General features: G+C 53.5%; 8 protein-coding genes across 8 annotated transcripts; 4 read left to right on the forward strand and 4 right to left on the reverse strand.

The window, feature by feature from the left end:
• Window positions 1-2248, reverse strand: PFLUO_LOCUS8794 (Putative flavin carrier protein 3; the record flags this gene model as incomplete). Its single annotated transcript, XM_073786559.1, has 2 exons — window positions 1-1814; window positions 1876-2248. 2 exons carry the CDS (start codon window positions 2246-2248, stop codon window positions 1-3), a joined length of 2187 nt encoding a protein of 728 aa, XP_073642802.1.
• Window positions 2249-5219: 2971 nt separating this feature from the next.
• Window positions 5220-7140, forward strand: PFLUO_LOCUS8795 (ATP-dependent RNA helicase; the record flags this gene model as incomplete). The annotated part of the gene is made up of 3 exons (XM_073786560.1): window positions 5220-6515; window positions 6574-6834; window positions 6889-7140. The coding sequence occupies 3 exons, from the start codon at window positions 5220-5222 to the stop codon at window positions 7138-7140; spliced, it is 1809 nt and encodes a 602-aa protein (XP_073642803.1).
• A 1005-nt stretch (window positions 7141-8145) lies between these two features.
• PFLUO_LOCUS8796 (uncharacterized protein) lies at window positions 8146-13118 on the forward strand (the record flags this gene model as incomplete). The annotated part of the gene is made up of 3 exons (XM_073786561.1): window positions 8146-11406; window positions 11463-12884; window positions 12957-13118. The coding sequence occupies 3 exons, from the start codon at window positions 8146-8148 to the stop codon at window positions 13116-13118; spliced, it is 4845 nt and encodes a 1614-aa protein (XP_073642804.1).
• A 590-nt stretch (window positions 13119-13708) lies between these two features.
• Window positions 13709-14686, reverse strand: PFLUO_LOCUS8797 (uncharacterized protein; the record flags this gene model as incomplete). Its single annotated transcript, XM_073786562.1, has 1 exon — window positions 13709-14686. The coding sequence occupies one exon, from the start codon at window positions 14684-14686 to the stop codon at window positions 13709-13711; it is 978 nt and encodes a 325-aa protein (XP_073642805.1).
• Window positions 14687-15262: 576 nt separating this feature from the next.
• On the forward strand, window positions 15263-16119 carry PFLUO_LOCUS8798 (uncharacterized protein; the record flags this gene model as incomplete). Its single annotated transcript, XM_073786563.1, has 4 exons — window positions 15263-15279; window positions 15373-15582; window positions 15642-15804; window positions 15889-16119. The coding sequence occupies 4 exons, from the start codon at window positions 15263-15265 to the stop codon at window positions 16117-16119; spliced, it is 621 nt and encodes a 206-aa protein (XP_073642806.1).
• A 947-nt stretch (window positions 16120-17066) lies between these two features.
• Window positions 17067-18062, reverse strand: PFLUO_LOCUS8799 (uncharacterized protein; the record flags this gene model as incomplete). Its single annotated transcript, XM_073786564.1, has 1 exon — window positions 17067-18062. One exon carries the CDS (start codon window positions 18060-18062, stop codon window positions 17067-17069), a length of 996 nt encoding a protein of 331 aa, XP_073642807.1.
• A 651-nt stretch (window positions 18063-18713) lies between these two features.
• PFLUO_LOCUS8800 (sphingolipid homeostasis protein orm1) lies at window positions 18714-19412 on the forward strand (the record flags this gene model as incomplete). Its single annotated transcript, XM_073786565.1, has 3 exons — window positions 18714-18846; window positions 18943-19301; window positions 19362-19412. The coding sequence occupies 3 exons, from the start codon at window positions 18714-18716 to the stop codon at window positions 19410-19412; spliced, it is 543 nt and encodes a 180-aa protein (XP_073642808.1).
• A 1658-nt stretch (window positions 19413-21070) lies between these two features.
• Window positions 21071-22240, reverse strand: PFLUO_LOCUS8801 (uncharacterized protein; the record flags this gene model as incomplete). The annotated part of the gene is made up of 5 exons (XM_073786567.1): window positions 21071-21241; window positions 21289-21600; window positions 21653-21703; window positions 21753-22110; window positions 22155-22240. The coding sequence occupies 5 exons, from the start codon at window positions 22238-22240 to the stop codon at window positions 21071-21073; spliced, it is 978 nt and encodes a 325-aa protein (XP_073642809.1).
• Window positions 22241-22356: the final 116 nt, after the last annotated feature.

The raw sequence follows: 22356 nt of genomic DNA on the forward strand, positions 1-22356 counted from the left end.
TTAGTGGTCGTACCCAGCTCCTCGTTGCCATGGGCTTGAGTTGTTTTGAGTCCTGTAGGTTGTCGTCAATGCCGAGGCGCCCACGGGGCCATCGTAGCGAGGCGAGGGCGAAGCGGCCCGGTACTGATCGTAGCCGGGAGGAGGACCGCGGCTGCTGGGGAAGAGCGGCACCGATGGGTCCACGGGCGACGCAGGAGGCTGGCGAGCATCGTGGGGGTGAACGCTGGCGCCATTTCCACTGGAGATGGATGTCTGGTCATCCTCAAACGGGTTGTGCTGGTATCCTCCCTTGGGCTCGTTGCGGGCGGTCGCACCTAAGGCATCCAACTCGGTATTCAATTGAGTCTGCGACTTGATGAACGAGCCACGGTCATCGCGCATCGGCTGGTACCGCGTATCCGGGTCTTTCGAGAAGACGGCATAACCCGCAGAGATCAGAACAAGGACTAGTAGGACTAGAGCAAAGACTGCGTTGTAGACGAAGAAGATGACACCCATAACACCGGACACCATGCCTGGCGGGTTAAACACATCCGAGAAGACGAGAAGGAAGATCGCGTTGAGGAAATTGACCGCGGCAATGGAGATGTTGAACACATTGGTCTTCTTGTCCATCCATGGGCGGAGAACGGAGACACCGACTAGCATACCTGCCTCAAGAATGACTAGAGCCACGGTCTGAACGACGGGAGCGGGCTGGCTCAGACCAATAAACATTCCCTTAACGAGGATGTAAAATAGAACTGGCACAACAAAGTAGTATGCCGTCGCACGGTACTGCACGTAGAGGAAACCCCACTTGTTGAGGGAGGTAGGATCCGAGTATAGGATGTAGGCCGGGTTCTTGTGAAGCATTACCGATCGTTTAGCCAAGCGAATGACCTTTTGTGCCGCCCAGCCGAGTACGATCAGTAGGGATAGGAATATCACTACCGCTAAGACGACCTCAGCGGGCGAATCCCGTTGGGTGAACTCCCACATGCAAAGAACAACCATTTGGGGGAACCCAATGAGCGCCATCCGGAACAGAATGCCACGAAGGACGACCTTCCAACCATGCCGGAAGTCTTGGAACTTGTCACTCTGCATCTTACCGTGCTTAGCAAGCAATTCGCAGATCCCCTTGAAGGCTGTAACGATAATCGTGACAAAGACCACGAAGACCACGAAGAAGATGAGACCAGTCAGGAAGACATTGGTTTCCTCAATGTCCGCCTTGAATCCAACACGACTAATACCCCGTACAATGACGAGCTGTTGGGTGCCCGAGTTGTCCCTTTTCATGAGATAAGAGGCCCCTCTCTTAACGAACGACACCATAGTGTCCATCATTGGATCAATCACGTCGCGCTTCCGACGTTTGAGAACCTCGACCGAGGTAGTTGAAAGTTTGGATAGTAGAGTCGTAGGAGTTCCACCGGTGGATCGTTGATACCAGGTGCAAATCGTTTGGAGAAAGTTCACATGGATGATTCCCATACTCCACTGGAAGTTCTGGGTCCATGCTTCCACAATCGGGGGCATGTGAACCGAAGTCATGCCCATCATCGCCTGGCCCTGCATGAATCCGAAGAGAGAGAGGGCATTAGCCGCGACGTGGGCCGCCGTATTGGAATGTCCAAGCCCAGAAGTGATAGCGGAGGCTGCCAAGCCTAGACCTGAGATAATGGCAGTAACCCAAGCAACTGCTTCTTGGTACACAGTTTTGCTGTTGGAAAGCTGGGCTTGTACACAGGCAATCTTCTCCTTCGTGTCCAGGCTCAGAAGCTCGACCTTGACGCTCGCATCGAGATCGGGAACGGTGTATGCAATGCCTTGCAGGTGTCATTTTGTCAGCATATTGGGATTTTTCAGGAGCAAAACTGCATGACTTACTAGGAATGCCTTGGATTGTCGACTCCGGAATCGGGATATGAATAGCGGGAGGATCGATGGCGCCTGCGGGCATCGGACACAATTGCACACCCTGGTTCTGGAAGGAGCAAGGATCGATGGTCTTCTGCAATATGGTGTAGCCATAGGCAGTGAGGGACACGTCAGCCAGGATCTTACCCTTGACTGCTGACACGCCCTTGAACTCCAGCTCCAAGGTTTTGTTTCCGGGATAGAACATAACGTGGAAGTAGGTTGCCGTAAAGTTGCTGCTCTCCATGCACACACTGAGCGCATCGGATTCGATGTAGTCGACCGCTGACACCAGCGGCGCCACGAAGGCGACGAAGTAGGTGAGAAGCGATATTAACCGCATGATGGCGGATTGTGATTAAGAGTTGATGGGAGGGACGAGGAGGAGGGGGGAAAGGGTGAGCGAAGAATATGACAGCCGGTGCCGGGCACTCCTGAGTACCACGTTGCGAACGGCCGGATGCGGAAGTCTCAGGAAATGATGGGCTCTGCCAGTGCGGCGGGCCAGACCCGATGCGAACTATATCCGGGTTGATCACACCACGAATCTGGAGTGTTTTTTGCTTTCCCTTCCAAGTCGATGATTATCGCGGGGTGTAGTGGTCACTCTTCACGGCGTCATCGAACGGCCGAGTCGAACAAAGATCGGAGTCCCGGGATGGCCAACGGGCGCAAAGTATAGAACGAGAGTAGTCGGGCGCTAGAGGTCCCAGGATGAGGGAGGGAGGGAGGTTGCGGGTCTTTCTCGAAGCCGGTAGTGAAAGCGAGTGAATGGCGACGGACCGTCCGGGAAGGGATGGAGGGTCGCAAGAGCGGCAGATGACCCAGGGGCGAGGGAGATGGGAGGTTCGGGAAAGTTGACCACGACGATTATTCCCCAGGGGTGTCGATCAGGAGGAGAAAAGAAAGCGCGAAAGTCGAGCGAGGGGATAGATAGAAGAAGAAGGGGCGATGTTTAGATTTTTGTTTTGGGGCAAAAGTGAGGGAGCGAGCGAGAGCGAGAGTCGGATTGCGAAGATTGTCTGTCAGGGACAGGAATGTGTATTGCTGACCCGTATTTTTACCGAGGCGCCCGTCACACATCCAATCAGCGTGGAGCCTCGCCGTATTGGACATGCTGCACGCGTCAGCCACTTTAGACCGGGTTCTTTCTCATCCTTGTATGTTTGTTTCGGTCTCAAGGGTGAGCTCCTCTATCTCACGGAATTCTAACTCTGCTAGAAATGGCCGACTACTGCACTCCTGTGTGGCATACGCGCGTCCAGGACTGACCCCGGAAGCGGACGATGGAGCGTGGCGGGCTCCAGCGGGTCTGTGACGCCTTCAGATTTGCAGACTGGGGATTATCTCAGCGGTGTACCAGAGGAACTGTGGCGAGTGGGCCGGTACCATCAAGTACCGTTCGCGGTCCTTTTGCTGACAGTCTCCACCCCTGTATCTCTTCTGCCTGGTCTCCCGCGCAGTGGGCATAGCTACATAATTACTACGGAGAGCCGTGGATCCTTCACCTCGTCGCACGAAAGGGTGTGCTTGAGTCGTGAACTATGCATTCGTCTTCGAAGCGTATCGAGCCCGACCGACTACGACTAGCACAGAGGCTAGTCGTTAGGCTACCCGGGGGGCATGGAGTCTAGATCGTCATATTGGGGAATAGATCAAAATGTTCTTTGAGAGCACATCTCTTGATGTAACTACAGTAACTGCATAGATACTGAAGATGCCTGACAAAATATTAGTGCTCACAACTGCTAGGCCACCTGCAGTAGTGGACCTGGTGGTGCAGGGGAGGCGCAATCCAATTTACCGAGTATTTGCACAGCCTCCTTGGCGTGGTTTAGGCCTACTGCCGAGAACTCCAGGCTGCGATGATACTCTAGGCGTTCTTCAGGGGAACGCCTGTGTGAGACGAAATGTCTCAGCCATCTAACCTGGCGTTCTTTTCTAGAGACACGATTATACATCCGTTGAGAACACCGAATACAGTCCAAATTTACGAGGAGCGCTGATCCGCGGCGGAGAGTGCGCGTCATGACGTCGGGCTCGGTGGTCGGACAGCAACGCCATCCATGTAGGGGGTCTTCACACCAAGAAAATGATCGCTTGGTGTCTTCGGAATAGCAGTCACCAGGTGGTCGCATGATCGGAGCATGGATCAGGGGACTGACCTCAGCATCTGACCCATGGGTGCGCACCGAGTTATTTTTGGCTCTGAAAATTCGGTGTCGCTGACTGTACCCCTGGCTCGGCCCGGATCAACTTTGGCCACCACCGTGCAGAATCAATCACTCGATGCTCCTAGATGAGCATCTGTGGCTTAGCAAAATAAATTTCTGCCAAGGGCTTGCCTAACTTGGCATTACTGTCTTGGTGAGAATCGCTCTCTGGTGGATAACCAAGACCAGGATTCCGATACTATTCCTGGATAAGATCCGATGGCGAAATGATTCTATCGTTCCAGCGAGTTCCTTATCACTAAATCCCCCACCGAAGAAGCGAGTTCATAGTCCATGATTGCGTTTTCGGGGTAGTCATTGCCCCACTTCATAGAGTAACCGGGCCTTACATAGTAGTGTCGACAGCATGAAGCTTTTCTCACTACTATCTCTTTTGACCTGCTTTTCCCATGTTGGAATATAGGACTTTCTTAATGAGGTTCAATTTGGAAATCAATGACTTATCTCCTTCGTGTCTTATGCAAGCTGGTTGATATATATTGCAACATGAAAGGAGTCTTGTAAGTGGTGGCCTGCAAATTGGTACATGCCCATATTGCTAAGATATATATATCGTGGCGACCCATAACCGCATGTTTGAACCCGCCGAGTATAACCCATTTCACAATTTATACATAGACACCTTAAGTGATAGTTTTCAAGTTTAATATCTTCAACACCGATGCTATGGACTTCTTCATCCAACGCTCTATTGAATAGGGAGGATTAGCCAAATGGATTCTTTTATGTTGGAAACAATTTACTACAGAATCGGACGTACTAGTGTAATACATGGCCCTAGAAATTCAAAAATCACCGAATCTTCGTGTTAGTTTCGATCATAATCTGATGTATGGCCTAATTCCTAATTGGCTTCATTGTAAAGTCACGGATTGGACACCCCCAAAATCAGGCACCATAGACAATCGTCCTATCAGCACGTGATGTGGAGTTTTGCCAGCGAAAAAAAAAAAGTTGTTCCGCCTGGACTTTCGACTCGCGATCGACTCGAGCGAGGCAATTTCCTCCACACATCCGACTTTTTGCATTATCACCTGGTTCGCTCAACCATACTACCCCATTGCCGGACTTACCCCCACAATGGCCGGCTCTGTCGACGCAAAGTCGATCTCCAAGAAGCGGAAGAGAAAGCACGCCGCAAAACCTGCGACAGACAATGTCCCGAAGCCGGCAACCGAGACCGATGAAAGCTCACCCGCGACCGCGAAGAAAAATACTGCGTCTGTCACAAAGGCTGCGGTTGACAAATCGACCAAGAAGCGCAAAGTGAGCCAATCGCCGAGTGACGACGAAAGCGATGATAACGAGCACGCCGATGAGCAGTCAGAGGCCAGCGACGACGACGAGGAGGAGGAGGTTTCAACGAACGGAAATGGTGCTGCTACGGATCTACCTACCATGGACGACGTTACCCTCCCTCAGACAGGCGCTGAGCTGCAAAAGTTCACGGAGCTGAATCTCTCGGAGAAGACCATGCAGGCGATCAACGATATGGGATTCGAGACGATGACCGAGATCCAGCAGCGCACTATTCCTCCACTGCTGGCAGGCCGGGATGTTCTTGGTGCTGCCAAGACGGGCTCCGGAAAGACTCTGTCGTTCCTGATCCCTGCCGTGGAAATGCTGAGCGCACTACGATTCAAGCCTCGGAATGGTACTGGTGTCATTGTCGTGTCTCCTACCCGTGAACTGGCGCTGCAAATTTTTGGAGTCGCCCGAGAACTCATGGCGCACCACTCGCAAACGTATGGCATTGTCATCGGAGGTGCCAACCGACGGGCTGAGGCGGACAAGTTGGTCAAGGGTGTCAACCTTATCATTGCCACTCCCGGCCGTCTTCTTGACCACCTGCAAAACACACAGGGATTCGTGTTCAAGAACCTCAAGACCCTGGTCATCGATGAGGCGGATCGGATTCTGGAGGTCGGATTCGAGGATGAGATGCGACAGATCGTGAAGATTCTACCGTCGGAGGAACGCCAGACCATGCTGTTCTCTGCCACTCAGACCACCAAGGTTGAGGATCTGGCACGGATATCCCTGCGACCCGGTCCGCTATACATCAATGTCGACCACCGCAAGGAACACAGCACCGTGGAAGGCTTGGAGCAAGGCTACGTGGTCTGCGAGGCCGACAAGCGCTTTTTGCTCCTGTTTTCGTTCCTCAAGCGTAACTTGAAGAAGAAGATCATTGTCTTCTTCTCGAGCTGCAACTGTGTCAAGTACCACGCCGAGCTCCTGAACTACATCGACCTGCCCGTTCTGGAGTTGCACGGGAAACAGAAGCAGCAGAAGCGCACCAACACCTTTTTTGAGTTCTGCAACGCCAAGCAAGGCACTCTGATTTGTACCGACGTCGCCGCTCGTGGCTTGGATGTTCGTTTCCCGCTTCCCCCTTTCTGTTTCTGAACTCCTGCTCATTTCTTGATGATAGATCCCCGCCGTCGACTGGATCATCCAGTTCGACCCCCCCGATGATCCCCGTGATTATATCCACCGTGTCGGACGAACCGCTCGCGGTGCCGACGGCAAGGGTCGCAGCCTGATGTTCCTGCAGCCGTCGGAGGTTGGGTTCCTGAAGCATCTGAAGGAAGCCCGCGTGCCTGTCGTCGAGTTTGAGTTCCCCGCGTCGAAGATTGTCAACGTGCAGTCTCAACTGGAGAAGCTGATCGGACAGAACTACTATCTCAACAAGGTACGTTTTGATTTGTCTTAAGCCATTCTACATACTAATTCTCATTTCGTCTAGTCGGCCAAGGAAGGATACCGGTCGTACCTCCAGGCGTACGCCTCGCACTCGCTGCGGTCGGTGTTTGATGTGCACAAGCTGGACTTGGTCAAGGTGGCCAAGGGCTTTGGATTCTCTACGCCGCCGCGGATCGACATCCAGCTGGGCGCTAGCCTGAGCCGGGAGAAGAAGCAGCAGCAGCAGGGCCGGCGCACGTATGGCAGCCAGCCGAACAACAAGGGGCTGAAGTTCAAGCGGAAGCATGATGATTGAGTCCCCAAAAGCATTTTCTTTGCGGCGTTTCATGGATATCTGAATATAATGGAAGTCTGTACAGCCTATGTCCTGATCCGTGCGCGATGGATACCTACATTCCTGCACCGCTGGTACATACTTCGTAGAATAAAGCCATGTGGGCACGATGATATCTCCCACGTGACACGTTCCGGCCCCAAATCCTCAATGTGATGAGTTGGCAGGCGCTAGGGCCAATGATGGATCTCGGCGTCGTCAGGGCGACCATGACGAACCGGTTCTTGGTTGGTGCGGGTCGGACGGGGAGATGCAGTGTGATGGGCTGTGTCTGTGTCGGTCTTCGGTATTCAGTTGTACTATAGACAGGAGGAAGAGCCAAGTCGTACGGCGAGTGGAAGACCTGACCTACGGCCAGCGAACCACGGAACCGCAGCAGATCCCGTTTGTTTACTATCGCAAGTACTGTCCCGGTACCCTTTGTATGGTGGGTCCCCGCCCCAGTGACTTGCCCGCTACCTCGGGTGCCAGCGCATCCAGCCATCTTCTTTTCCCTGCCTGGAGAGGCTGGGCACGTTGGACCGTCAAGCTTTCATGCATTCATCCATCCCTCCTTCTCTCTCTGTCTTTATCCCTCGCGTCTCTTTTCTTTCTTTCTTCCCTCCTTCCCTCCCCCAGCCCCAGCCCAATCGTCTGGTCTCATTGGATGTGAGGGATCGGCGCACCTGCTCGTTCGTTCCCCCCCAGACCGACATTGCTTTTTCCTCTCGCCTCTCCCCTATCTGCCATTTTCATCTCTTCTCTACACCATTCAGGTGCTCGCGCTGGTACGCCTCAACTCCTGTCAAATACCAATCTTCCCCGGGAATCCTCTCAACCCGTCCCTTTCCCTCCCTCTACCCCCCGCACACCGCAGTGTGCCTCGTGTCGACCAGCCCGGGACCAGCCCTCCTGCATCCCCCTCCCCCCCCCTCTATCGGCTGCAACAGAGCATGCGACTGTAGGCCTGAAGACGCCGTCTCCATCATGGGGGTCGACACTCGCAGACCGATCCTACCCGCTCCCACGGAGTCCATTATCGATACCGTCGACAGCGCTGAGGGCACAGATCTAGCAACTGACCTTTCTCGCCGCACAGACAAGACGTCGTACTCTATCCCAGACGACGGTAGCCCGGTTACAGTCTCCACTGGTCGCCATCGAGATCGCGACGACTCCAAGCTGTCGCGCTCGCACCGGGACTCGCAGACCTCTCTGCTGATCGAGTACTTCGAGGGCGGCAAAGGATCAGGCGCTGTGGTCTCCCGTCCCAGTGTGCGAGTGCGGGTCACACCCTCATCCGCTAGAAAGTCCAAGGACCGCCGGGAGCACATCCAGATCACCGAGTCCGGCTCCAGTCGCAAACCGTCATACACCCGGCGCATCTCGCTGACGCCATCGTCCAAGCAGAACAAGCTGTACGACGCGGAGGAGCAGAGCGTCAGCTCCTCCAATTCTGCTGTGGAAGAGGGCGATCAGTCCTCCTCTCGACGTCCGCCAGTCGAGATCGAATTTGTCAACAACCGAGACCAGGGAAGCGAGCTTTCCACTGTCTCGCGAGACACCAGATACATGCCTGTCACATCTGACGTCTCGACCATGCCTCCAGACAGCATGGTGGAAGGCGCCTCGTCGGCCGGCCCGCGGCGGAAACGCAGCCAGAGCCTCGAGCGAGGTTCACCCGGCGAAGACAAGGGATTTCTCAAGACGCCATCACGACAAAGAAGCCGCAGCCTGAGCACGGAGCGAATTGCGCACCTCGCAGCGGAAAAGCTCGGTGGATCGCCTCAAGAAGCCTCCAGCGGCAAGCAGCGAACCAAGGGCGCCAGCAAGGATTACTTGGAAGCCGATTTAAAGCCTTCCCGTCGACGACGCCGTGCATACAAGGAAGAAGACGTCGTCCCCAGTGCCGAGTCGAGTCTTTTGAGCACATCTGCAGTTTCCTCAAACCGCAGATCCGACCAGTACTCGATTCGATCCGGTGCCTCCAAATCCTCCATCAACAACCCGAAGCTGCTCGAAACGGTCGAGGATGCCATCCGAAGATTGATCCTGCCCGAGCTCAAGGAGCTCAAAAAGGATCAGAAGGTCATGTCAAACAAGTCCAAGTTCGACCGCGACATGACAACATCCTATTCGTCTACCAGTTCCAGAGATGAGTTTGGCCGACGCCTCTCGAAACATGCGAGCGCACCGGATGTCATGAAACCCAAGGTTGTCTTGAACAGGGACAGCAAAGACGAAGGCATCATCCTTGCGGGCGACTCCACCCGAAGCAAGGAGCGCAAGTCGAGCAAAAGCAGCGAGACTTCTGATCCGGCATATCTGAAGGTGGCCAATCGGCCTGAGCTCACCGAGAGTGACAAAGTTCGACGACAGCGGAGCAAAGGTCTTCGCGATGCTCATGCTGCTGGGCTCGTGGGTACGGCCCTGACGGCAGCTGCACTAAACCATCACGACTCCAAATCCAGTCTCGACAAGAAGGAACGCCGGAGGAAGAAGAGTGGTTCTCGGAAGAGCAGTGGAAGCTTCAACGATACCGAGCTGGTCTTCCAGAAACACAAAGTGCCTCCCATGCCCATGCGCAGCGAGATCGATTCGGAATTGACCCGCGACTCTCTCCTCTCCCAGCGTACCGAGAGCCCTACTCCTCGCAAGAAGAAGTCACAGGTGGAGGAGGTCCTTCGAGGTTCGCCAAGACAACTTTCAGTGTCTCCCAAATCCCGCACTCCTACGCGGGCACCTCTCAATAGTCTGGGCATGCGCCTCAACAACCAGTCGTCTCACAACATCTCGACACACAGTGGCTCAGACCGTGACTTACGTGCGAAGAGCGGGTCACCCGGCACTGACGCTGATGACTGGGCCATTGCTGCAGCCGCGGCAGCCAACCTCCTCGATGCTGCCCAGCCGGGCCATCTCACGCCAGAGGGCAAACATTTTGACGAGGGCCCTGGTCGAGCCTTGAGCCCAATCCAGAGCGTTGCTAGCGACCAGACCGAGACGCATGAAACGCACCATCAAGCCCAATACGGGAAGCAGGCTGGCTATGAAGGCCAGCGAGATATTGAGCCCCGACTTTCCATCGGCTCCCTTTCTTCGGCACCCAGCACCAACCTCGCGCGTTCCACGCGGAAAGATGGCCAGGCGGGCCCTGCATTCCCTTTTGAACGATCACGCCGAGCCTCGGAGGAAGGCATGTACGGGCCTGACGACGACGCCAGACACTCGATACTCACCGACGCCGACAGCGACGTTCACTACCTTGACAAGATCAAAGAGGGCCAACATGTTGCTGATGGTGCTGCAGCCAACCCTGAGTTTGTTCACCCGGCGGATATCGAATCAGCCGTTGCGTCCCTGATGGACCCTTCTGTCCTGGACTCGCAATCGACCCAATCTGGCAATCGCTCGCAGAGTGACCTGGTAGAACGAGGAGTCAGTCGCAGTCCGGAGAAGCCAGCTAGCGAGGGGTATCGTAGCAGTCCTCTGAAGCAACGCCACAATGCTTCCAGTCCTGATGATACTTCCTTCCCACGACGTATCGGGGCCACCTCGCCCCCGCAGAGTGTTACCCAATCTATCGAAGAACTTGATGAGGCAGCTCTCCTTGGTGCCGGTGCGGCCGGTGCAGCTCTTGCTGCCCGTGGAATGGAGACTCCAGTTGGAGATGGAGCTCGCAGCCTAGACTCCGAGTCTGAGATCAACACCAACCCCTCAATCATCCAGGGTCCCATTGGCGGCGCCACCCAGGGAAACAGAGACCATTGGGCATACGACTCTCGGTCCCCCGATCGGGTTCCCTACTACGAATCTGCTGCAGCTCAGGCCACTGGACTCAAGAACCTGAGCTCCGAACAGCAGCGAGGACTCGATGCTGAATACTACCAGACCGCCAAGGACATTTTTGGTGACGATGATGTTTATGGGGCAGACGACCATGCTGCAGCTCGACAATTGTTTGGTACGCCACCGGGGGCTAAGGATGAGGGCTATGTGTCGGCTGCCAATCCCATGTCTCCAAGCATCGGCACTCCCAAGCAAGGCACTCGAGGCGTTGGCGGCTTGGATGCTGCGGGTGTGGATGCATTCGACAGCCCTGCTTCAGCAGATGATCCTTTTGTGCCCGGTCACCAGAGACACCTGAGCGGTTTCTCCCATGGTGTTGGCTTGCCTCTTTATGATAGCGCAACCGGCAGAGGCATCGAGAGAATCCAGTCCCAGGACATCGTTGCTCTTATGGATCATGTATGTTGACTTCCCCAGTTTCATTGTTCTGAAAATTGCTAACACAACTCTTCCAGCTCACCGTTCGTGATGCGCAGCGCAATGCCAGAGACACCGAAATGCTTGTCACTCTCGTCCGAAGTGCAGCGGAGATGCGCACGTCCTTTGAGCAGATGAAGAAATTCATTGCTCAGCAAGATGATCTAATCATGGAATCCAGCGACAAGCAACACGAACGCACACAAAAGGCACTCGGTGGACCTCGGCCTTTGCCTCCCAGTGGGTCCAGGTCCCGTGGGCTGAACATGGAAGATGGCGAAGATGCGCAGTCGAAGCGCAAGAATGTCTTCAAGCGTGCACTCAAAGGACTAAGTCTCAAGTCGGGCAATGACTTGACCAAGATTGAGGGCATGCTGGAACAGCTCTTGGAGGAGGTCGAGATGCTGCGGACAGAGCAAGGCCTCAGCCCTCGCAATGGTGCTGCGGGCCTGGCAGGTTTTGACCGGGACGACTATGAGCCAACCGGTCCTGGCGCGACAACTCCGACAAAAAGCCCCGCTGCCTATTTGTCCAATACCCCTAGACCAACCAATGGACAGCGCAGAGATTCGGACCGGGTTAGTCCCGTACACCAGGCGGACGACGAGGATATTGAACTCGATGATGACGACGTCTACATGACTGAGCATCTTCCTGTACAGGAACCAGCTCGCCATGAGAGAGCTGGATCTTTGCCCCTGCCTCTTTCCACGCCTTCTCGGAAGCCAGTGGCTTCGGGTGCTCGAAGCACTGAGACGACTCCCCAGACAGCCGACAAGGCACGGAAGCACAAGTCGAACAGTTCGTCTATCTTGCCCAAGATCTCTCGCTGGTCCAAGACCACTGCTTCAACCTTCAGCGACAACTTCCGGAGCAGCATGCAGCCTGGCCGAAAGGAGCGCCCCTACTCGGAGGTGTCTCGCTCTGGGTCTGATCTCGCCGACGATGCCTACAGGGCCGACCACTACGATCCTCGCGGCGACGACCGCATCCGGTCCACATACACTTTGGAGGACAACCAGCAGCAGGAGAACCGTCCCCCATCGCCGTTGGTGCCATCTCAAGTCTCCGAGGCTCCCAAATATCGTGCGCATCGAGGAAGCCTTGATCTCCTGCATCCTCAACCGCGACAGGGCCCCACCGGCCGATTCCAGACGCACCTGGAGTCGCAGGCTCAAACGTACGGATCTCCCGTGTCCCCGACCTCCGAACAGTGGGCAGGTTCAAACCCCATCCTGGCCGCAGTGCACCCCAATCAGAACCGCTACAGCGGTGTCAGCGGCGGCAGTCGACTCTCCCCTATTTCGGACACGGGCTATTCCGAGACGAGCTCCCGCGCCACAGGCCCGCCTCGACCCCCAAAGGTCAAAGATGAAGGACCTCTCATCCCCGAACGACCTCCCAAGATCCAAGAGGATAAGACAGATGCTTATGGAGGAGGAGACCGTATTACTTCACGGGTATGTATTCCTTGTCATGCCACTTCATTCATCCACATTCGCGGCTTTCAAGACTAATATTCACGCCATTAGAGCTCCGCCATGCGCCCCGCGTCCAAGCAAACAACAACCCCAACCCGCAAACCAACGGGTCCTCGCCCCCTAAACTCCAGCGGCACGTACAGCCCAAGCAATATCAAGCGCACGCGCTACCGAGGCAGTCCGACGCAGATCGACTATGAGGACGACTATTGAAAACACACCGCGTTGTGATCGAAAATAACCTGGAGTGGTTTATCTTCTCTCTCTTTCTTTCTACCTTTCTAGCGAATTTTTGTTTCTTACGACAGTGATGACCCTACATCTTCGTGTTTTAGCCCTTGCCTTGCCGTCTTGCCGTCCCTTTTTCTGAGTGCAATAATTTTCTGTGAATAGGCATGGGGATGAGCGGGTGATCTATGTTATGTATCTTGTCTGGTGTCTATCTTTTTTCGTCGGTGACATATTTGAGAAGTCTCTTGATGGTACTTCTTCGGTGCAGACTTTGTTGTGTAGATAGAGACCTCAAGAAGTTGTTGATAGTGGGCTCCCCGACGCAAACCATTTAGCTCTGATCTATGCAGCACCATTTACTCTACCTGGTCAATGCATCTAAACTATGTCTTTAAAAGAGTGTATCCACAATTCCCATCATGAGTAAAGCATAGCTCTTCAACGCCAACGCCTAGTCTACAAAGTGACACTCTTCCTCCTCCACCAATGATCCGCAGAACTACAAAACTCCACAAAACCACCCCGAATAACCATACCATCCTGCTAATCCCCTCCCAAAGAGCCACCTCACGTTACATATCAGAAAACGGCCGCACAGAAGTAACCCCCTTCCCACGAACAGAATACGGCACCGCAAAATCCCCCGTCTCACTAACAGGGAACTTGCCCGGATAGCTATCCACCGAGCGATACTTAGACGAGCGCTTCACCTGCAACATCGACGAATCGTCACTCGCACTAACCCACGACGACATGGACGGACGGCCGGGGTCACTGTGGAACGTGCGCAGTGACGAGCCGGGGGACTCGCGCGGCGGCGGTGTTTCCGGGTCGTGGTCTGAGAAGAGATGGAAGACGGGTCCGCATTCGCAGTTGCCGCCTTCGGCTTGTTGCAGGATTGAGGCCATGCTTGGGGGTGGCGGCAGTGGAGTTGGCCAATGTATATCCTCTTCTTTCTGCTGATGAGGCGCCGGAGTGACCACGACTGAAGGTCTGGACAGGCGAGGCGAAGACATGTATTTCCGGACAGTGGCGTAGAAAGAACCATTCTTTGGTTGTTCTCCTTCTCCCGGAGATGGAGGAGTACTGGCATCGAGGCGGAAAGTGTGATTGTTCTCTGTTAAAACGGAACGCTCCGCCGCTGCCTCGGGATAGCACTGCGGCAGACGAGTACTGCTGTGCGAGACGCTGGACAGAGCGCTGGACGGGGTTTGTAGGAATATGGTATTATTGCTGGGAAAGCGGCCTCCATGGCTGACTGGGATTACTGGACCGGGGTAATCCTCGTGCAGTTGGCCTGTTGCCACGAGGACGGCGCGGCAGGCTGACGCTGGGACGATGTCTAGACAGAGTTTAATGATATTGTTCTCTGTGTGGACAATGGATCGTTTGAGCGGCTGTCCTGACTGAGTGTAGTCGCCGATATGCTGGGCGAGGTATGAGAGGCCGCGCAGGAGATGGAGGTATAGAAGGGTGCCGATGAGGGAGACGGATTCGGAGAAGGTTACCGTGACCGAGTCGGGAAGAAAATGGAAGGGCCGGTCTGTCATGTTGGCGTGTGAGCGAGAGAGAGAGACAAAGAGACAAAGAGGTGTTGTCGAGTGGAAGTAGATCGACCAACACTAAACCAATTGCCCAAACGAGGAAGGCGCGAACTCCACTTGACTTACTTTACCTCAACTTCATCCGCACTTCCTCCACGCAGTACGACTAAGGGTCGACCACAACCCCCCGTCTATCTATCTATATATTCCTCTAGGTATATTCATTCATGCGGCCATCTCTTTCACCCCTAAGATCCATCCCCTCGTCTATCATGGCCTCGGCAGCGGAATGCTCCCATCTCCGCCCGCGGAGGTTCGCGCCCCTCGATCCCGCGCGCGCATCCGATGCGCCGCCGCTGAAGGGGATTGTGTTTGATGTAGATGGTACTCTGTGGTAAGTCTTTCTCTTTGGGGATTGTTTGGTATCGTCGCGCTCGGAATCAGATGCTGGGTTCACCATCGGTGGTCAACCAGCTGCCACCTCTTACTTTGGTAGTGGTTATGCGCTATATCTATCTTTCTCTCTATATACCACTCCAAGAACCCTGGACTAACATAAATAAAAGCCTTCCCCAAAATCATATGTTCGCTGAAATGAGGTAAGTCTATACAATTCCTCCGCTTCCATGACATGGGTCTGAATGATCCCCGAATGGAAACACTCAAAAAATATCTTATTAACCCTCTTCTAGATCCGCCCTGGGCATTGACCGCTCAATCGACATCCTCCAACACATCCGCGACATTCCAACCACAGAAGAGCGCGCCGCAGCCGTCGCAAAAATCCAAGCCGTCGAGCGGCGCGCCATGCTAGAGCAGCAGCCTCAGCCCGGTCTTGTGCGGCTAATGGAATATCTACAGTCGCGTGGACTGAAGCGGGCACTGTGCACCCGGAATTTCGAGTATGCATTCATTCAGCATATGAGACTGTCGGCGAATATCAATTGACATTTAACCTTAGAGCACCTGTGATGCATTTAATCCAAAGCCAACTCCCGAGTCATACCTTCCTCCCGATCATCACTCGCGACACGCCTGACATTATCCCCAAGCCTGATCCTGCGGGTATTCTGCACATCGCGCAGGGATGGGGTCTTTCAAATCGAGCCGAGAATTTGATTATGGTGAGTATTTCGTTTTCTATCACTTCCTCCCAATTCCTGTCAGGATAGACGCAGCTGACTGACTACGTGCTTCCTGGTATGTAGGTTGGAGACAGCATCGATGATATGACGGCCGGTCACACTGCCGGCGCGGCAACGGTGTTGCTGTTAAATGAACACAACGTGCACCTGCAAGAGCATGCGCATACCGATCTCTGTATCAGTCGCCTGGATGATTTGGTTGATATCCTTGAACGCGGATTTGTGGGCGTGAGGGGAGAGATGTGCCTGGAGGGCAATAAAATCGATGTCACTAAGATTGGATCGCGTGTATAGAATTGAACGGAATTGCATGTCACTGCATTTATTAGATGAATGAAATTGACCATGAGTTTATTTTTGCTCTAGACTTAATCAGTGGTGTATTGCAAGTCTTTTTCTTTTTGGGGATCATGGAATCATGGAATCATGGAAGAGGTATTGTACAGTAGCGTAGACACGCACGTTAGAGCCCCAATAATAATCTACAATTGGTAATTCAAGAGGTCTTGTCTTGTCAATGCACCAACGTCAAAGGAATCTATCAGCACCATCATTTTCCTCTCCGTCCTCTGCCACCACCACCACCTCCCCGTGGAGGCCCACGACCACGACCTCCCCCTCTGGGTGGTGGAGGACCACCGCCGCCAAAGTTGCGATTATTGAAACCAACGTTTCCAATACGAATGTTCCCACGGCCTCTTCCGCGCGGCCCAGTAGGCGGCGGGCGTCGATCTGAGCGGAACATGTCTTCGTCGCTGTCTGGTGACAGAGAGCGTGGACGGCCACCGCCGCCGCGTCCACGGGGCCCCATGCCGCGCGGACCCCTGCCGATAGGACCACCTCGCTGGGGGACAGGGTGGGAGTTAAGATTGGTGATTGAGTTGGGGTCGATGCCCGCGAGGGTAAATGAGGATGTCGAGATTGGTCGGGAGAGAGATGGGCAGTCGCCAATGAGGTGTTTCGAGCTGGCGCAGTGGGCGCAGGAGAGGGAGACCGAGACGGTGTTGGAGGAGAGGTCGAGGGAGGGGAACTTCCATAGGTAATCACACTGCAGTTCCAGGTGGGTAGACGAGCCACACAGGTCACAGGGGATCTCTGCGGCGGAGCTTTTCAGGGCTGACGAGCACTGATTTTCGTCGTGGCCGCGTTCGCGACACCGTTGGCATCTGCGCCATGTGGGACATGATGAGCTTTGGTGCTGGTTCCAGAGACCACAATGGACACACTTATCGCTTGTTAGTCTATCGTCCTTGCGCATATGGGGACAGAATAATCCCTACCTCTTTGGTGGGACACACTTCGGCCAGATGGCCCTCTCGCAGACATTCGATACAGGTGATGGGCAGGTTCAAATCGATATCGTGGATGTCCCGATCGAAAAACAGATACTTGGCGTGGAGCTCCAGGTCTGCCTTGTCCAAGTCCATCAGAGTACTTGGCACAGTAGTATACTTGCGCGAAAGGAGCTGGAACGCTTCTTCCTTTGACCGAGGTGTTGCGTCCGTAGAATCAATACCCAGCGCCGGCGCAGAGGGCTTCCCATTGGGATGTCCTCGACCGAGAACTAGAGGTTGGAGGGAATCCATGGCCCCGTCTGTGGAATCTAGTGGCTCGGTATTCAGCATGATGGAATCATCAGCTTCCGGGTCCGAGGAGACTGAGTCGGAAGAATCGCTATCAGGGTCGATCTCGCCATCTTCCAACTCGCCATTTTTTTGGGGTTGGTCTTTCATCTCTGTGTCTTTCCCTGCTGACGAAACAGAGGTACTGCGAGTGCCCCAGTACGCGCCATTCACTGTATTGAATTGATCCGTCGATCCACTCTTGTCATTGTCCGGCTGAGCCTTCCGCTTGCCCAGACTTGTCCGCACGGCACTTTTTCTCCCCTGGTTCCAGCTAATAGCCGGAGCGGTATTTCCAGCATGGGGGTTTTCAGGTGTTTGGGCATCGTCGTCTTCATCGTCGTCGTCATCGCTCGAATCCGAGCTAGATCCGGAGCTGGAGGTGATATCGGGATCGATCGCCAGGGAATTGGCACTGAATGCCGCACCCCGAGGAACAAAGTCGGCTACCTCGCGGTCTCCCTCGCGGCCATTTCTGCGCTGCTTCTTGGCGGGACGGAGGCTGTCGTGCGATCCATGGCGCGATGAGACCGCAGACTGGGGGTTCGAGCGGGCACGCTGTACACCTACCGCGGCTGTTCGCGAGTCAGCGTCTTCGTCGGACAGGTCGGGCATCGGCGGTGGTGGTGGGGAGCGTAATGGGAAAAATGAAGAACCGCCGAGATTCCTCAGCGATAACCAAAATTTACGGGGCGGCACGCCGGCCACAACGGCAGAAGTGCTGGAAATACTACCTAGGGTCGCAATTCTGCGAAATCAATAAATATTGAAATACAAAACACTAAAGAAGAACATTGGAAACTACCTAGAGAATCCTATAGAATAGAAATGTCACTATAACGCTATCCATCGTGTGGAATCAGACACTGTCCGATTCCTAGAGCACGTGCTTTGGGGCCTCATTCATCCTCATTCTTCATCATTTTCATCTTCTTTTCTCCTGTATCGTGTCCAGGAGATAAACAATCTTCTTCTTTCCTCTCCCGGTTCTAATAATATCTTCTTTGTTGGGCTCTCTCCCGGCCAGACCCTACCGTGACCGCCCCGGCTCTCGGCCTCCTCTCCAGTCAGCCAACCTCATCGTCCTAGCGCTCCTTTCCTCTCCTTCCCCCCGACCTTTTCCTCCCCCCAATACCCCTCCTCTCAAAATCAGTCACGCTGGCTTCCGAAAATTCCACCAAGGTGTCTTCCCTGCTGGTACCCCGTGCCATCTCCTTCCCACCGGAGGTTGGCACTGGCCAGCAGCGGTTGAGCCCGAACTCCAACATGTCCCAATCCAAGCAGGGCCGGCGGCGACGCTCCAGCAGCATCATTTACCAGGAACCTCCCGAGTCCATCGAACACACCAGCGACCAGGCCGCCTTGCCCAATCTGAATGCGAATTGGGTGAATGCCAAGGGTGAGTGATGCGCCGCATCGGTTGAGCTGGATGACCTGGCCATCCGGCGAAGCACCACGGAAAAACGACCGAATGCTAACCCGGACTTTCGTACAGGGGCCTGGACCATCCATTTCGTTCTCATCGCCGCCCTCAAGATCTTTTACGATATCATGCCAGGTGTCTCCCAGGAGACCTCGTGGACCCTCACCAACATCAGCTACATGTTCGGCTCATTTCTCATGTTCCACTGGGTGCGGGGCATTCCCTTCGAATTCAACGCCGGCGCCTACGATAATCTCAATATGTGGGAGCAGATCGATAATGGCGACCAGTACACGCCCGCCAAGAAGTTCTTGCTCTGCGTGCCCATCGTCCTCTTCCTCCTCAGCACCCACTACACCCACTACGACCTGACCTACTTCACCATCAACTTCCTAGCCACGCTGGGGGTTGTGATCCCGAAACTACCTTTCGTGCGTGCTCTTTCTTTTCTGTCCGAATGGCGTACAATTTGCTAACATGCTGGCTTGCAGTCCCATCGGTTGCGAATAGGTTTATTTTCCGACATACCGGAGGAGTCATAGTTGTTGTTGTAACCTTCTTTGTGTCAATTGTTTCTTTCTTTTTTGTCTGGCCCTCCACGTTGGTGTCTCTCGGTTTTTTTGTTCCTTGAGCGCGCTCGGCTTTCCTTCTATCCTTGTCTCCGCAAGACCGAGGGAACCAAAAAAAACCCCCCTTGCATTGTGAAACCGGTGGAGTCGCAGCAATAATGGATGCGTGATGGCACTGATACGCCTCTCCAAAGAACCGGTCCTTTAAGCTCTGTCCATCCGCTCCCTGTCTAGATCTCTCAATATTCAAGCCTTGCATTTGTTATTCTTCTCTTCGCTCTTTCGGGGGCTTTACCCAGTATCTGCCCTTTTACTCTGTAGCTTCCAAGAACTATGGCTGGTACCGTCAGCTCTGTATTATTTGGCTGCCGCGTGTCTTTTGTTTTGGGGTTTGGCTTCCTTACCGAGCGGGTCCCATTGCATCATCGCGCGAGATCGAACGTTACCATCTCGTCTTGGCCCTTATGCATCTATTGAGACGAAGCATGTACATAGTGAATAGGGCTGAACTGCTAGCAAATCTCGACCTGCTTCTAGAATAAAGTGCTTTTGCTGGATGTTACTGAGTATATAGTCGACGTATACATAACTACTTCGGACCACGAACACCCGAAGCTAAAAATAGAGATGAAAGAGTCTACGACACCTGTCTCAGTATATATCCAGCTTACAGAAAATATGAAAATTTGCGACATGCCTGAGTAATGTACAGCACGTGCTCCGGCCATGGACTTCTGCGAACCGCTATATCAACTGTTGTCGTGACACCGTCAACTTAATAGACGGATCAGCTCCTTGTCGGTCGGTACCTTATAGCAACTCAAGATACTTGGCAATTGACACTTGAGTTGTATCCAGATAGTGCAGCTTGCCTAATGGCCAAGGGCAGACACTGAAGCTCTTCTAGCAACTGAGATGTCCCCGATTTGTCGCAAAGCTGGTCTTTCTGATTCAGCCACATTTCAAAGACTTCAGTTTCCTCTTTCGAGTTCATTTCGTTCACCTCAATCATATTGCCATCTGCGATTGGACCCGCGACATCCCGGGAACGGGTGGTAAACAGAGTCACGCCATTCTCGCTTGCTGGGAAAAACTGGCTAAGGCCGTCTGGAAAAGCTGAAGTTCCAAAAAGCAGACCCGCATCGTCCGCATTGTCCACAATAAGAAGCCACGGCGCGGTCGAATCCGAGCTGAGATGTCGCTGAACTGACTCTACGGGACTCTCCTCATTTGAGCTTTTGTGGATACCGAGCTTCTTAGCGATTTCGGTGCATCCTTGTTCAAACCTTCCGTAACTGAGCGCCGACACCCAAAATAAGGAACGGCACGGTTGGTGCTTTTTCACCCAGCATGCAAGCTGAAGAGCAATCTGGGTTCTGCCAACACCCCCCAGTTCAAAAATCGCTACTTTTTGGCTCTCTTTCTGCGTAAAGAGCTTTTGTTTAAGCTTTCTGAGTGTCTCTTTCCGCCCGGCAAAGCGATTATTCTGAATATAGGGAATGACCTGCCACGTTGGTTGATGAGCATGTTCTTTGGGTTCTGCTTGATTGAGTGCCTGTGCTGTATTTATGTGCAAGTTAGTGCAACTGCATTGCATGGAACGGAATAAGAAAGATAGAAGGAAGGCCCTGCTAACCTGTTTCGGATTTCTGAGAGTCTTTCACGAGTTCTTCCTCGAGTGCTGTGAGAACATCCGAAATATCCTTCACTCCCAGCTTCTTGACCATTTCTCGATGATCCGCGTCTATGGTCTCCAGTGTCTCTCTGGGCCAGCCGAGCTTGGAGGAGAAGTCATCGACAACCTACCTAGTCAGGACGTTTCAATACACTAATGCAACGAAATTCTCACCTTATTGTGCAATCCTTTCACGCCGGTCAAGCCTCTACCCTCTTGGAATGAATGAATGCGTATAGGCCTTTCGTATAAAAGCTTCATAAAGTCTTCCTGGATGAGATCTAGGATCTTGGAATCAACTCGAAGATCCGAAAGCAGTTTTGAATGCGTGTCCATGAAAGCCATGGCAACTAAATTGATAACTAAACCGACCCGAGCTGCGGTGTCACTGCCCCTGTGCGGAGTGCCACAGAAGACCACTGCCTGGATTCGGTGAAGGAGCTGCTTATACCGAGGGTTGAGGTCCGATTGCATCCGCTTCATTGACTAGGAAACTTAGAATATGACGGGTCGTTAACCATGACGAAAGAGCACATACTCTTTTAACAACCAAGCCGCCAAGACCGTGTGCAACGAAGATAATAGGCAGCTGCATCGATGTCAGACTAGATACTGTCGAGGATAGTATCAAAACTCACATCATTCTTTAAACCGCGCTCTACCTTCACCATAAAGTCATTCCCATGCTGCAGAATGCCATTTTTGTTGATGTTTTGAAAGGATCCGCCAACAACATTGGCATTGTACCCGTACGTCCATATTTTGGCCATTGGCACCGCAGACGGAAGCAAATCCGCCGACCAGTATATGGCTTTACTGCCACTCGCAGAACCAGATGTATTCGGAGACTTGTTTTTTAGCCTGGCGCGCCAACTCTTCTTTTTTCCGGGCTCAGAGTCGGCTGTGATATCCTGCTGTACGGTATCAAAGTACTTCCACGTTTTTTGTGGCCCACCGCCAAGACCATGAATGAAGATTATGCTTTCACGGAAGACTCTGTTAGAATGCGAAGGCGTTAGAAATAATGGGCGACAACTCACTTGACTGTTGATGGGGACTCAGTCTCGGTCTCTTCGGGAAGCGGATAGAGCAGAGTCAGTCCCTGACCAATACTCTGAGCTGCCATGATTGGTTATCTATGATTGACAATGTCTTTCACCAGTCTTTCTGATGAAAGGCATCATTATAAACCATGGACTCAGCTGAGCGCAACAATACCCCGCATGAACAGTTAGCGTGTGA

Source organism: Penicillium psychrofluorescens (assembly GCF_964197705.1).
Source record: "Penicillium psychrofluorescens genome assembly, chromosome: 6".
Taxonomy (NCBI): Eukaryota; Fungi; Ascomycota; class Eurotiomycetes; order Eurotiales; family Aspergillaceae; genus Penicillium; species Penicillium psychrofluorescens.